We start from the raw sequence: 12,791 nt of genomic DNA, 5'->3' as shown, positions 1-12,791 counted from the left end.
AGGGCAGAGCTGAGGCTTTAATCCAGGCAGGCTGTCTTGGGTCCATGTTGCTAAGACCTGCCACCAACTATGGAGCTTAAGCTGGGTTTCCTATTCTGACATGCCTGCATAAGAAGAACATTCAAAGTAGTTAATGATCACGTCCCATATAAAAATATACATACAAGAAAGGGTTAAAATATTCTGTGATTCTACCACTACATCGCATAACTGGGTCAGCCTAATCACTGGAGAGAAGGAGGTTTCTAAGTGCTATTTCCAAACATCAGTGACCGGGGCAAACCAAACGTCCCTAAGAACATCAGCCATTTACGGTACAAATTTGGGGAGAAAACTATTTGAGGTGAACATTAGAGACTTCTGTTATTATAACAATTTGATTATTTCTTTGACCTTCTAGATGTGAATAATTGAATAGTTTAACTGCTAGAGTTAAAGACTTGTCTGTTTTTTAGGAAAATGAGATTTTTATCTGGGATTCCCCAGTATATTAGAAAGATGATTCTTAGTATAATTGTGGGCAAGAAGGAAATAATATACATATTTGTGGCTATGAGCAGCTAACCAGAAAAAAAAAAAAAAAAAAAAGGAAAGAAACTGTCTGGACTTGCACAGTTCCAAAAACTACTGAATGTTTTCTTTTTTTTTTTCTACCCTACCAAGCATTTCTTTCTTATCAAGGAAGATTCATTTCCCACCTGTGTCTTTTACATTTTTGAAATACACGTAAAGTTAATGTTCATTTTCCACCCACTGAAAGTTTGCTTCAATTATTCTGTCTCTGGGCTTTTACTTTTAGGAGTTACAATTGGTTTGGCCAGCTTTGGAGTGAGAGAAAGCTTCCTTTTATGTGCAGCAAATTCCCCACTATTTAGAATGTTTGCTCCAGAGATAAAGTGATGCCTGGTGGTTTTTCTACTTTATAACAATTCCCATGTACAACATGACTGGACAAAAACTAAAACGTGCTTGCACTGAATTCCATTTTTCTTTGACGGGTACGTCTCATAATTGGCATCAGGATCATCAATGCCAGTTTGTTTTTTTCTTTAACAGTCCAATGTTATGTGAAACTTCCCAATGTTTGTATTATGAGTTAATACATATATTCCAAATACGGGTTGTGGAAAAGATGCAGCATGAGGTGGTCCAAACCTTTGAGTTGCACTGTCTTCGTTCTTCACACTAAGAATTTGACTTCAACTCCAGTGCAGATCGTATCTTCAGGCAGCTTGCCACGAGGCACCATCCTGACACCACACCTGGGGCATATTCCCTGAATTTCAGCAAAAACCATGCGATGGGAACAAAAGAGACAGCGAGGGATGAGGGCTTGCAAAGGTCACGTGGAACTCGGGCAGAGACGAGACGTAGAGGAGCAGAATGTGAAGCTGCTGAGGCCTGTCCTGCCTGTACCTGGGTCTGGTCCTCGGCCTGCGGACCCCGGCTGCTGAGCGCTTAGACCCGAAGAGCATTTGGTGGCAAGTCTGATTCCTCTTGGGGGCGTCTGGACGAATCAAAGTACATACAGTGGGAAAGTCTGGCCTGATCCTCTGCTTTCGTCGCTTTCATCGCTTTCCCATTTTACTGGCGGCACAGCTGAGGTCCAAAAGAGAGCCAAGTGCCACAGAGCTGGAGCAGTGTAAGGCCAGCGTCTGTCACCTTTTTCAGCTCCGTAAGTTATAGCTGGATCTCTTCCGTAGTACCTGGTACTGGTCACCAATGAAACAGGGTGGTAATGAGGCCGCCTCGATCTAGGCCATCACTCCTAATAAACAGACCAAGCTCAGTGATGCAGTGAGTTTAGAGCCCCTTCCCCCTCGATGGGGGCTGGGTTGCCCTCAGGAGCACGACGGCCAGCTCTCCCTCCATTTCTCGGAGCATCGAAACCTCCAGGGACACAACTCTGTGCTTGTACTTGGGAAAGCCATGCTGATTCATTCATTCGACTGTCAGTTGTTCAGTTCTTCAAAAACCAAAATGGTCTAGTGTGAATCCTGCAAGCCGAGAATATGGACTCAGAGAGACACCACTTGCTAACCAGGACAGGCAGTGTGGCTTCCAGAGACTGGACCTCCTTATCTCACTTTGCAACTGACTTGCTGAGTAAACTTGGCCTACTAGCGTCTTAACCTTGGATTTCCCCTTGTAAAAAACGTGGGAAGACAATGTCTAACTCCTTCTCAGGGGTGCTGTAAGGCTCACCTAATCGGTGTTCTAAACCACATGGTCCCAGGGCAGCACACTGTGCTATACGTCACCCTCACTATGATCGTCTGGGGTCGGGTACGGGCACACACACCAACATTTTTTACCAAAAAGAAAAACAAAACCAAAAAAACCTCCCAGCAAGAAATTAATTCTGTTCTTATTTGAGGGACTTCACACAATGTCATATTAAAAACATTAACATTCCGAAACCTAAATTCAATTGTATGTGGCAAAGGGAACATACTAAAACCTTGCAGCAGTTATATTCAATCTACAAGCGCTTCAAGGAGAGAAAGAACTTAAGCAGATGGTTAATTAATCAAATGTATTTAATGGGACAAATATAGCCAGTAATCTCATTCTGTTTTAGGTTGAGTTTGGTTTAAGAATCCTATAAAAATGCTGTCATTGTGCAACCATCGAAGACTTAAGTTTGCCAGTTACAGAACCTCCGTTACAAAATGACGCTGGGAGAACACAGATGGGCAGATACTGTTTTGTGACCACTTCATGGAAAAAAGAAATTAAGGCAGGATTAGAGGGTGACTCACTCAAGGGCTACATACAAGTGCTAGATCTGCATATGTGGACTTAAATCCCTTCCACCTGTTTGCTCCCAGGCTCAACACCCACATTTACGAGTTGGCTCTGGTGGCCTGGACTAGGGGTACACAGTTAGGGATACAGGGATTGATTTCTAGCTTGGGGGTCACAGCATAGGGAGCACAATCTTTTCACCCCATATGGAGCCTGTCCCTAGGAACCGAGTGTTTTTCATAGCAGGTGCTAATGAACCAACCTAACCAGCCAAGAATAAGTGGAGAAATTAACAGTTACACTCAGGGGCTTCCCTGGTGATGCAATGGTTAAGAATCCACCTGCCAATGCAGGGGACACAGGTTCAAGCCCTGGTCCAGTTAGATCCCACATGCCGCGGAGCAACTAAGCCCATGGGCCACAACTACTGAGCCTGCGCTCTAGAGCCCGCGAGCCACAACTACTGAGCCGGCACGCAGCAACTACTGAAGCCCGCATGCCACAACTACTGAGCCCGCACACACCACAACTACTGAAGCCTGTGCGCCTAGAGCCTGTGCTCCACAACAAGACAAGCCACCGCAATGGGAAGCCCCCTCACTGCAACTAGAGAAAGCCCACGCACAGCAACGAAGACAAAAATAAATAAAATAAATAAATGTATATTAAAAAACCAGTTACGTTCAAACATCCATTAAAACGAAACATGTGTCCGTGAAACAAGGCTGATCTAGAATACCCTCCATCCAGTCTGGTTTTACCAGTCTAAAGAAAATGGGGAAAATAGGGAAGGTAGTGATTTTTTTTAAGTTAAATTCACTCCATTTAAAATAGTGTAATTTATTCTAAGATTATGCCCTTCCTATTTTTGGTGTTAAATAGTCTTTATTTTACCAGCGAGAGTAAACAGTAGCTGATTTCTTAATATCCCAACCTTGGCAAAATAAGAAGTTAGCACCTCTATATTGGCCCTTAAATAGAAAAAGTAAAATAAAAAGACTTTTGAAATCCACAGGTTTGGCTAGCTCTGCCTGAGAAGGAGTTACCTGCTGTTAGAAACTCTTAAAGAGCAGAGACCCATAAAGAGTGGGTATTATTTCATGTGATCAAATGTTTCCTAATAAGGCACAAAGCTTCATTTCAACCTGTAATGCAAAAGGATTTCAAGCTGTACTAATGGAGTTTCCAAACTAAGCTAGAAAAGTACGCTGCCATCTAAAATCAAATGAAACGTAGACTCTAAAGTACTATAAAACATACACTTACATTGTCATTCTTCAAAAGGTAGAAAGCATTTTCGTTAAAACCCAGAGGGCGGGCTTCCCTGGTGGCGCAGTGGTTGAGAGTCCGCCTGCCGATGCAGGGGACGCGGGTTCGCGCCCGGGTCCGGGAGGATCCCACGTGCCGCGGAGCGGCTGGGCCCGTGAGCCACGGCCGCTGCGCCTGCGCGTCCGGAGCCTGTGCTCCGCAACGGGAGAGGCCACAACAGTGAGAGGCCCGCGTACCGCAAAGCAAAACAAAACAAAACCCAGAGGGCATACAAAGACAATATAATCCAACAGACACAGGCATAATAATAAAGAATGAAAACTCTGGTTTTCATTACTGGTTTTCCACTTGTAGATCCTCTCTATTGAAGCTATAGACAAACACCGATTCTGCACCTGTGGACAGATGGCAAAGGATTTAACCATTCAGTTAACCAAAAAGAACCCAGGTCTTACCAACCTTGGCACTAGTTGACAGAGGCTGGAGGTGGGAGAGGGGAAGGGAGTCAGAAGAGCTAATGTTCTCATTTTTTAATGGGTCATTAAGTGATCATCTCTATGATTAACAGAATAAGAAATGAAGACTGTGTTTGAAATGTTAAGCACTGTCCTTTGAGGTGAGGGACTGGGAAGGATGACATACCCGTGGCCGGAAGACGCTGGTGGGAGAAATGGGGCTGATTAAGGCAGAGAAAAGCCATTTACCCTGGAACGAAGTTAATAAAACCAAATGTTTACAGACTGAGAAAGGGTGGTGTTAGGGGGTTGAATTGTGTCCCCTTTTGATACATTCCAGTCCTAACCCTGGTACCTGCCAATGTGACCTTTTTCTGGAAATGGAGCCTTTGCAGATGTAATCAAATTAAAATGCGGTCCTTGGAGTGGCCTCGAATCCAATGACTGGTGCCCTCCCTCACAAGAAGCGGGAAACACCACAGGAAGACAGACAGATGGAGAAGGCACGTGACCACAGAGGCAGAGATCGGAGAGATGCAGGGGCCTACCAAGGAGTGCCAAGGAGGGCCAGATGCCATCAGAAGCCAGAAGGGACAAGGAAAGAGATCTCCCCTGGGGCCTTCAGAGGGAACATGTCTCTGCCCACACCTTGATTTTGGACTTCCAGCCTCCAGAACTGTGGGAGAATAAATTCCTCTTGCTTGAAGCCATCCTCTCTGTGGTACTTTGTTAGAGCAGCCCTAGGACCTCAGTCCAAATGGTATACATATATTATTTAAAGAGATGAAGGTAATCATCCTAAGAACTTTAAAGAAGTGTGGGAGGCTTAAAAGCCTCTGGGAAGCAGGTCTGAGGGAGGACAGGAAGCCGCATAGCGGCGGTTATTTTGTATCAAATGCCTTTTGCAGCAATATTTGGCTTTTTAACCACGCAGGTGGGTCACTCTGTCCTTTAAAAAGTATAAATAAAATAGCCTCGGGATGGCATGCCGGCGAAACCTGCTCCACTTTCTCCACGGCCGATGCTGTACTCTGAGGACTGCAGACCGTCCCCTCCGCCCGACCCCCTGGCCCCGTCCTCACCCCTGCAGTGGACACTCCCTGGACACCGGCCCTGTCTGTCCTCAGGGACGCACAGCAGCTAAATGTCTGCACGCGTGGGCGCTCGCACGCCTGCCGGCCCCCTCTCAAGTACCGTTGGACTTTCTGTGGGTTTGTATCATCGATGACAGTAATGTTCCCCATCGACTTGGATGATTAAGACTCGACGACAATGAAAACGGAGAACCTCAGAAAGCCTGTCACTGGCCTCGTTCTCAGTTTAACACGCAAAACAATGCCTGACAAAGATTTCCATGATCACGCTACACAGTATTGGGAAACCTCACAAGGGAGCTTAATCACAACCATTTGCTGGTCAAATTTTATTTAACCCGCAAGAAAGAAATGCCGAGTGCTCCCCGGTGGCCTGGATCGAGTCCCTTGGATCTGTGCTGCGAGCGATGACTTTCCCAGAGGGACAGAGGACGGACGAGGTCCCATGCTCTCTGCTCGCTCTAAGAAGACCGGTCACATGGAGCCCAGCAGCCTGTGATGTGGAAAAGTGTGTAGTCACCTCCCGCATGAATAGGCCTATTGATGCCCGTGGAACCCAGTGCAAGGGCGCCAGCCCCCGTCCCAGAAGGGGCGGTGTTCCCGGCTCGCCCCGGGAGGGAGACGGAGCAGAAGACAGATACGGTGTGTGTGCCCCAAAGGTCTTCACGCACGTCCGTGGGCACGCGGCTCCCGTGGCAGCTGGCGAGCACCTCGCCGTGCGCTGGCGCCGACGCCGTGCCAGGTGGACGAACGCTGAACGAAACACCTACCAGCCATCACGTGGACGAACACGCAGGGAGGAGAACAAAGGGCGGCGTTTTATCAGCGCTGGGATCCTGGCCGCCGTCAATGCCCCGCCTCGGGGGAAAGTGTTCGCTTTCATTCCCATCCCAGCCCTCAGTTTCCGGGTGACCCCTCCCAGCCACCCAGGGGGTTACCTGCCCTGCCCTCCTGGCCATCAGACGTCCAGACTCAGCGAGCGCTGCTGTGCTTTCCGTGTTGCAGGTGGCAAGGTCACCCCGAGTGGACTTCCCAAGACAGGTGCGAACTGTGCCCACGAGAAAGCAAGTCACAACTGGCAAAGCCACTGCATGCGTGAATCTATACTGAACAGGACAGGTTGGCTCGATTTTTTTATAATGTGGCCTTTCAGGGAGTTCTCCCTCCAGCCCCACGGACAGAAGAGAGCGTGGCTCCGTTTAGAAGGGGCTCCATCCGCGCGTACATCTGCTTTCCCACTGTCTCAGTTACCATTCTCCGCAGCTGGCCTTTCCCCCCTTCTGCTTCTAAAACATCACCTCTCAACATACCATAATGAAGACCAAACCCTGAGACTCAGATGTTCCAGAAACCTGAGAGATTAGACGTGCTTTGATTACGTCTAGCTCCTTCTCATCTGCTTTGTTCTTGATCACGTCAATACCGCCATAAACAAACTTGTCGTTTTAGTCATGATGTAAGCCTAACAAGTCTTGCCCTATAGCACCTAACATTGGACTGTCTCCTTTTGCTCAATCCATACACACGCACACGTGTGCACAGACGCGCGCACACACAGCAACGTACCACATGAGGACGCAGGTGCAGTTCCCTTGCGATGTAACTGAAAATATGCCAATACCCTTTGCATCGCCGGGTTCTGGCTTTATTAGGGGAACTGTTTCAGAGGCACATAACGGAGGGCTTCACAACCTCATTTTACGAAAAGAGAATTTGGTAGCTCCTATGCTTACACTACAGGGTACCTCTGAAAGGAGCTGCCCCTTCAGGAGCCGGGCTCACCTTGGTCAGCAGGGGTAGATGACGGCACCGACCCCAAAGGGACAACCCAGCCAGGATGCTTCCTTAATCGCTAGGAAGGAACATAAACCAGCTCCTTGGGGGTCAGATTTATGACTAATGAGGCTCCACATTATGTAACAAACTCTCTAGAGAAAAGGTGACTATTTCTTAAAGTTGTCCAGCCAATTGACTTCTAAAATTAAAAAAAAAAAAAAAAAAAAAAAAAAAAAAAAAAGGACCAAGTGCATCCTCTCTTCCCATCCCCCTGTCCCCCTGGCAGATGATGGGGATTGACGAAGTGGGGGCAGTAAGAGGAACAATAATTGACTAAAGAAGAAGAAATAAAACAAAAAGGAAAAATAAACATGAGCTGCATCAGGAGCAAAAAAAAAAAAAAAAAAAAAGGCAAAACAAGCAGAAATGATCTTCTGATAAGAACGGTATTACATAATCCAGCGCCTATAACATGGAAAGCCACTTTGCGCTGCAAATCACTTTTCCACCAAGAATTAAAAGAAGCAGAACAAACGCAAACATCAATTAAGGTCCAGAGTAGGGCTCCGTTCCCCCTCGAGGGGCTTGTTCTTATCCAAACACTAATGCAAGTACTGTCAGGCTGCCTAGCAAAGGATATTTTTTATTATCACTTGAGCTGGTCTGTCCAGAGAGTGATTTTCCCATTTTAGTTTGCAAGGAAAGGTTAAATAGGAGGAGTAGAATGTCTTTCACTTAGAAGATAATACAATCTATCCCAGTGCTTAAGGCTCATGGGGCCTCTGTGGGTGTATCAGCTTCCAAGGAGCCCTCCTGGCTGTACCAAGGACCCGCTGCCAGGGTGTGGGTTAGACCAGACATCGCCCCTTCCTCCAAGGGTGAAAGCAGCACTACTGTTCCAACAGCTCCCAACAGGAACAAGGCAGACTCGGAGAAAACCAGCGCAGTGCTTGGCCCAAAGGAAGCACAAAAATCATATTTACTGAAGAAATGAGGGGCAAGAAAGATATCTCTGACCCTAAGAGATAAAATACCAGAGCCAATGGGCTCCTTGTATTAGCTACAGGACAGCCACGCAGGGCAGACCTGCCTTGCATAGGACAACTCAACGTGCATTAGTCCAATAAATAAGAAAAGGGGATAGCCTTGAAACTTACACAGAAATGTAGACATTCCTGGGGAATAAATCATATTTTTATAATTCTATCTGTACCATTTTGAACATGGTGGTAAATTTTCTGAAAAACAAACTGTCCTACTTTGTCTTTTTTTAAATTTATAATGTACAAGTAATCAGATATCTTAAGCTATGCACAATACCTTAGATTTCACACTGTTTTTTTTTAATGTTTATTTTTTTCTTATTAGTCCTCCATTTTATCCACATCCACGTATACACGTCAATCCCAATCTCCCAATTCAGCACACCACCACCACCCCCTGCCGCTTTCCCCTTTGGTGACCAGATGTTTTTTCTCTACTTGTGTCTCAATTTCTGCTCTGCAAACCGGTTCATCTGTACCATTTTCTAGGCTCCACATATATACATTAATATACGATATTTGTTTTTCTCTTTCTGACTTAACTTCACTCTGTATGACAGTCTCTAGATCCATCCACATCTCAACAAATGACCCAATTTCGTTCCTTTTTATGGCTGAGTAATACTCCATTGTATATATGTACCACAACTTCTTTATCCATTCACCTGTCGATGGGCATTTAGGTTGCTTCCATGACCTGGCTCTTGGAAATAGTGCTGCAGTGAACATTGGGGTGCACATGTCTTTTTGAATTATGGTTTTTTCTGGGTATATGCCCGGTAGTGGGATTGCTGGGTCGTATGGTAATTCTATTTTTAGTTCTTTAAGGAACCTCCATCCTACTTGGTCCTTCAAAAGTGAATTTTTATAACGTTGGGTTTACCTAAAGATGGGAGAGCACATACTTCTCTTCTTTGGAGTAAAAGTACAAGTACCCTGTACAAGTACAAAATAAAGGGAAATGATCAGAAGTGCTTTCTTGTTCGGGTATGTGTTACCAGTTAGTTGTTGCTGATCTGGCTGATGGACCTGAGAACGTGTGAATGAAGCTGGTGACGATAAAACGCTATAGGTCGGAAACTCACGCCAGGGTCACGACTCAACCTCCCGTTCAGGGTAAGTGCCCTTTTTTTGGACCAAATTAGGCCTCCTTGGACCTCTGGGGTAGCCCTTCTGCATTTCCAGGCAGGAGGTGGATAAGGGGCTATTTTGGTCTGTCTGCCCATCTGGTCCCTTTGTATCCGGCTAGCTCAGCCACTCAGCTCAAGGTCAGGCCAGCAGATGAGGTGCCTTTGCTCTGAGCAGCCATCCATCGCACTATGACACGGACCACTCACTGGATACAGAAGAGACCCAATAAGAAAGTCCCAGCGGGGGAGGCACCCTCTCATCCCCACAACGCAAGTACAATTCCAGGCTGGGGGTCTGGAGCACCCTTGTCACTTAAGAAGGGGAAAGGACATCAGAACTTGACAGAGGAATCAGCAGCAAACTGTTGTTCCCAAACAAAGAACTCATATCAACAGGGAATATAAAAATGTTATTGAGAACTTCTGTTCTCAGATGTTTAATACAAAGGAGAGATTCTTGTGCCAGGGAACAGAGTGATCCAGTATTCACAAAGCAGGAATTCTCCCGCTGTACATTTTGTTTCCAAAACACTCAGGACTGCAGCAAGTTTTCCAGTTGGGGTAAAGAAGCTACTTCTGGAAGCAAGAGAGGAGATAACTGAAATCTTTCACAGAGGAGCTGAAATCCTTCCAAGAAAAAGCACAGCCAGTGTCAGCATTTAGGGGCATCCAGTGTGGATGGTGAGCCGACCTGTCCCCTAACATGCGGGAGGGTGGGGGGGGGGATGAGCGCTGAGAGTTCTTAAAGCTACAGAACCTTCTAGTAACATACCATGGGAACCCAGGAACCTCAAGCATTTTTAAAAAATTAACTCCTTGAGCCCGGGGTTCCAGGCAGTGCCAGTGTGACTGTACTTCCACCGGGATCGCTGCCAGGAAGGAACAAGCAGGGCTTCTTTAGTACATATTTTAAAAACCTGTTTTGTGACCTGCAGGGAAGTCAGGTGGCAAGGAGCCTTCTTTTATCAAGGTGGGAGCTGGGGAGCAGGACAGCGGATGAGTGACCTTTCTCTCTGGCACGTTCACCATACGAGCTGCACGATGGAATTTAGAGCCAAAGTCGCCAACCAGAAAGAGAACGCAAGGGTATCGGTCGGTTTCTCTTATTTTCATGTCATTATTTTTACTTTTCACTGAAAACAGTCACATCGCTGTTTGTCCTTCTGTCCGTTTTATCAGGCTGGACGTTCCTGGAAGGAAACGCAAAATGGACAAAGACCCCCGGCTTCGAGGCCAGGCTCGCCATCTAAATCCTAGCTCTGCGGCCGCCATGCTGTCAGTGTCAACTTCTCTTCAACTCAACTTCCTTACCCATAAACTGGGAATAAAGACGCCCGCCGTTTAGGACCGCGGAAAATCTCAAATGTAAAATTATAAGTGAAGAGCCTACACACAGTAGGTCCTGCCTTTGAGTTCATGGGCTATGACTTACTCACCTTGGTATCTATCCCCCATAGCACTTTGCCCTTGAACCCTCTCCCGGGCACACAGTGTACCAGCATGCTTCCAATTAGTTATGACTAAAATTTGGTACAGCTCACCGTACTCCAAGCATTATTTTATTAACGGCAAGGATAGTGGCAAAATCAAATATGAGATGATCTTACTGCTTCGCTGCATCTCCTACCACTGGAATGTCAAGGGGACAGTGTTAAAATAAGTACACAAAGGAAATACTTAAAGAGGCAAAGGAGGAATTAAAGAGAGTGACAGAGATGCGAGTCAGGAAATTAAGTCTTAATTCTCAGCTCTGCCTCCAAAATACCAGTGTCTTTGAGCAGCTTGCATAATCTCAAGCCGTTTTTAAAGAGTTAGCATCTAGGAGCTAGCATCTGTGACAACTAAGTAAAATTTTAGTAAATATTAACAGAAGTTGACATTATGGAAATTTTTAGGGCCATCATCCACTAAAAACCTTACTACTTGGGATTATCCTTTCTGTGTGGTCCACGGGAATGGAGACAACACCAAGTGGCTTGCGGCTCTTACAGTCAATCCCTACACCCTCCCACCCACTTGGTCACAGCCTTTTCTGGGTACGTAGCATGTGGAGTGCACTGTATATCAAGTCCTCTCCGCCTGTGAATGAGAACGGGAGAGGCACCAGCCCACTGAGATGCAGCAAAGGGAGAGGAGGCGACTGCGTATGCGACCAGGGGAAGGCTGTCCACGGAGGGGAAGGCACAGAGGCGAGGGGCCGCAAGGTGATTCTCAAAGGAAGAGCGAGGACTCTCACTGATGACCCAGAGAGAGAAACAAAGCTTCAAGATCCGGCGAGGCGCCCGGGGCTGGGAGAACAGATGCGTGACAAGTGGGGACGCCGTGGAGAAGCACCTGTGGACACTCCAGGTGGCTCCAGCCAGAACTCCAGCCCTTTCCCGCTCGAATCAAAATAAACACTGAAGCAATCAAACAAGCACTCATGCGCTTCCAGCAGAGCCCCAGACTCAGACTGGGAGTGGGGCGGGTCAGGGCAGGGCTTGACGGGGCCAGAGGAATGCAAAGGAAAGAGGAGAAAGGGCTTCTGTCCTCCTGCGACTGTTACGGAATTCGGAGAGAAACAATAACGCAGTAAAGGCAGCCATCAGTAATCAAACACAAGACACTTCCCTGGGTTGTTGCATCTGATCGCCATAGTAACCCTAGGATGTAGATATTAATAACCCATTTAAAGATGTCACCCAAGATTACAGAACTAGTTAAAGATGAAACCAGGGCTAAAAGTCAGATCAGTCTGACTCCAGAATTCATTTTCCAAGCTCCTATACTCTACTGATTCTCTCTCTGAGAATCTCTCTGAGAATCAGAACTTTATACATGAGAATTTTATAATCTAGGTGTGGGGCGGGCAGGCCGGCCTCACTATGACTCAAACCCCAGAGGCTATAAAAGAAAAAAAACTGATAAATCTGATTACATGAAAATAAAAATTTTCTGCCTGGGAAAAATACACCGTAAACAAAGACAAACGACAAACCAGAGAACTATTTGGAACATAAATCATACGCAAAGACTAATTTCATTAATATATAAAGAGTGCCTATAAATCAATAAGAAAACATCCAACAAGACCTAAAGGACATTCAGCTGACATAAAAGAAAATCAAAATAGTTCACAAACACATTAAAAGGTACTAAAATTTATTCATAAGAGAAATGCAGACTAAACAATATATTAGGATTAGTGAACACTGAAACGTTTTATTCTACAAGCGTTGGTGAGGATATGAGGAAAGAGGCGCTCTCATAAATCACTAATGAGAGACTAAATGGGTA

At 46.1% G+C, this 12,791-nt stretch overlaps 1 protein-coding gene across 8 annotated transcripts in view; it reads right to left on the bottom strand.

Annotated features, from left to right (window-relative positions):
* The window catches only part of BCL2 (BCL2 apoptosis regulator), a 182,674-nt gene that overhangs the window by 114,120 nt on the left and 55,763 nt on the right, over positions 1 to 12,791 (bottom strand). The window contains exon 3 of one of the 8 annotated variants that reach the window (XM_067014637.1): positions 6,518 to 6,614. The exons of the other annotated variants lie outside the window; for them this stretch is intronic. Within the exon in view, the coding sequence (XP_066870738.1) occupies positions 6,525 to 6,614 (90 nt within the window). The 3' untranslated portion in view covers positions 6,518 to 6,524. Of the gene's footprint in view, positions 1 to 6,517; positions 6,615 to 12,791 lie in introns of those variants that run through there. 8 annotated transcript variants of the gene reach the window in all.

Source organism: Kogia breviceps, chromosome 15 (assembly GCF_026419965.1).
Source record: "Kogia breviceps isolate mKogBre1 chromosome 15, mKogBre1 haplotype 1, whole genome shotgun sequence".
Lineage (NCBI taxonomy): Eukaryota > Metazoa > Chordata > Mammalia > Artiodactyla > Physeteridae > Kogia > Kogia breviceps.
Note: the sequence above shows the minus strand (reverse complement) of the source record. Positions and strands in the feature narration are given on the sequence as shown.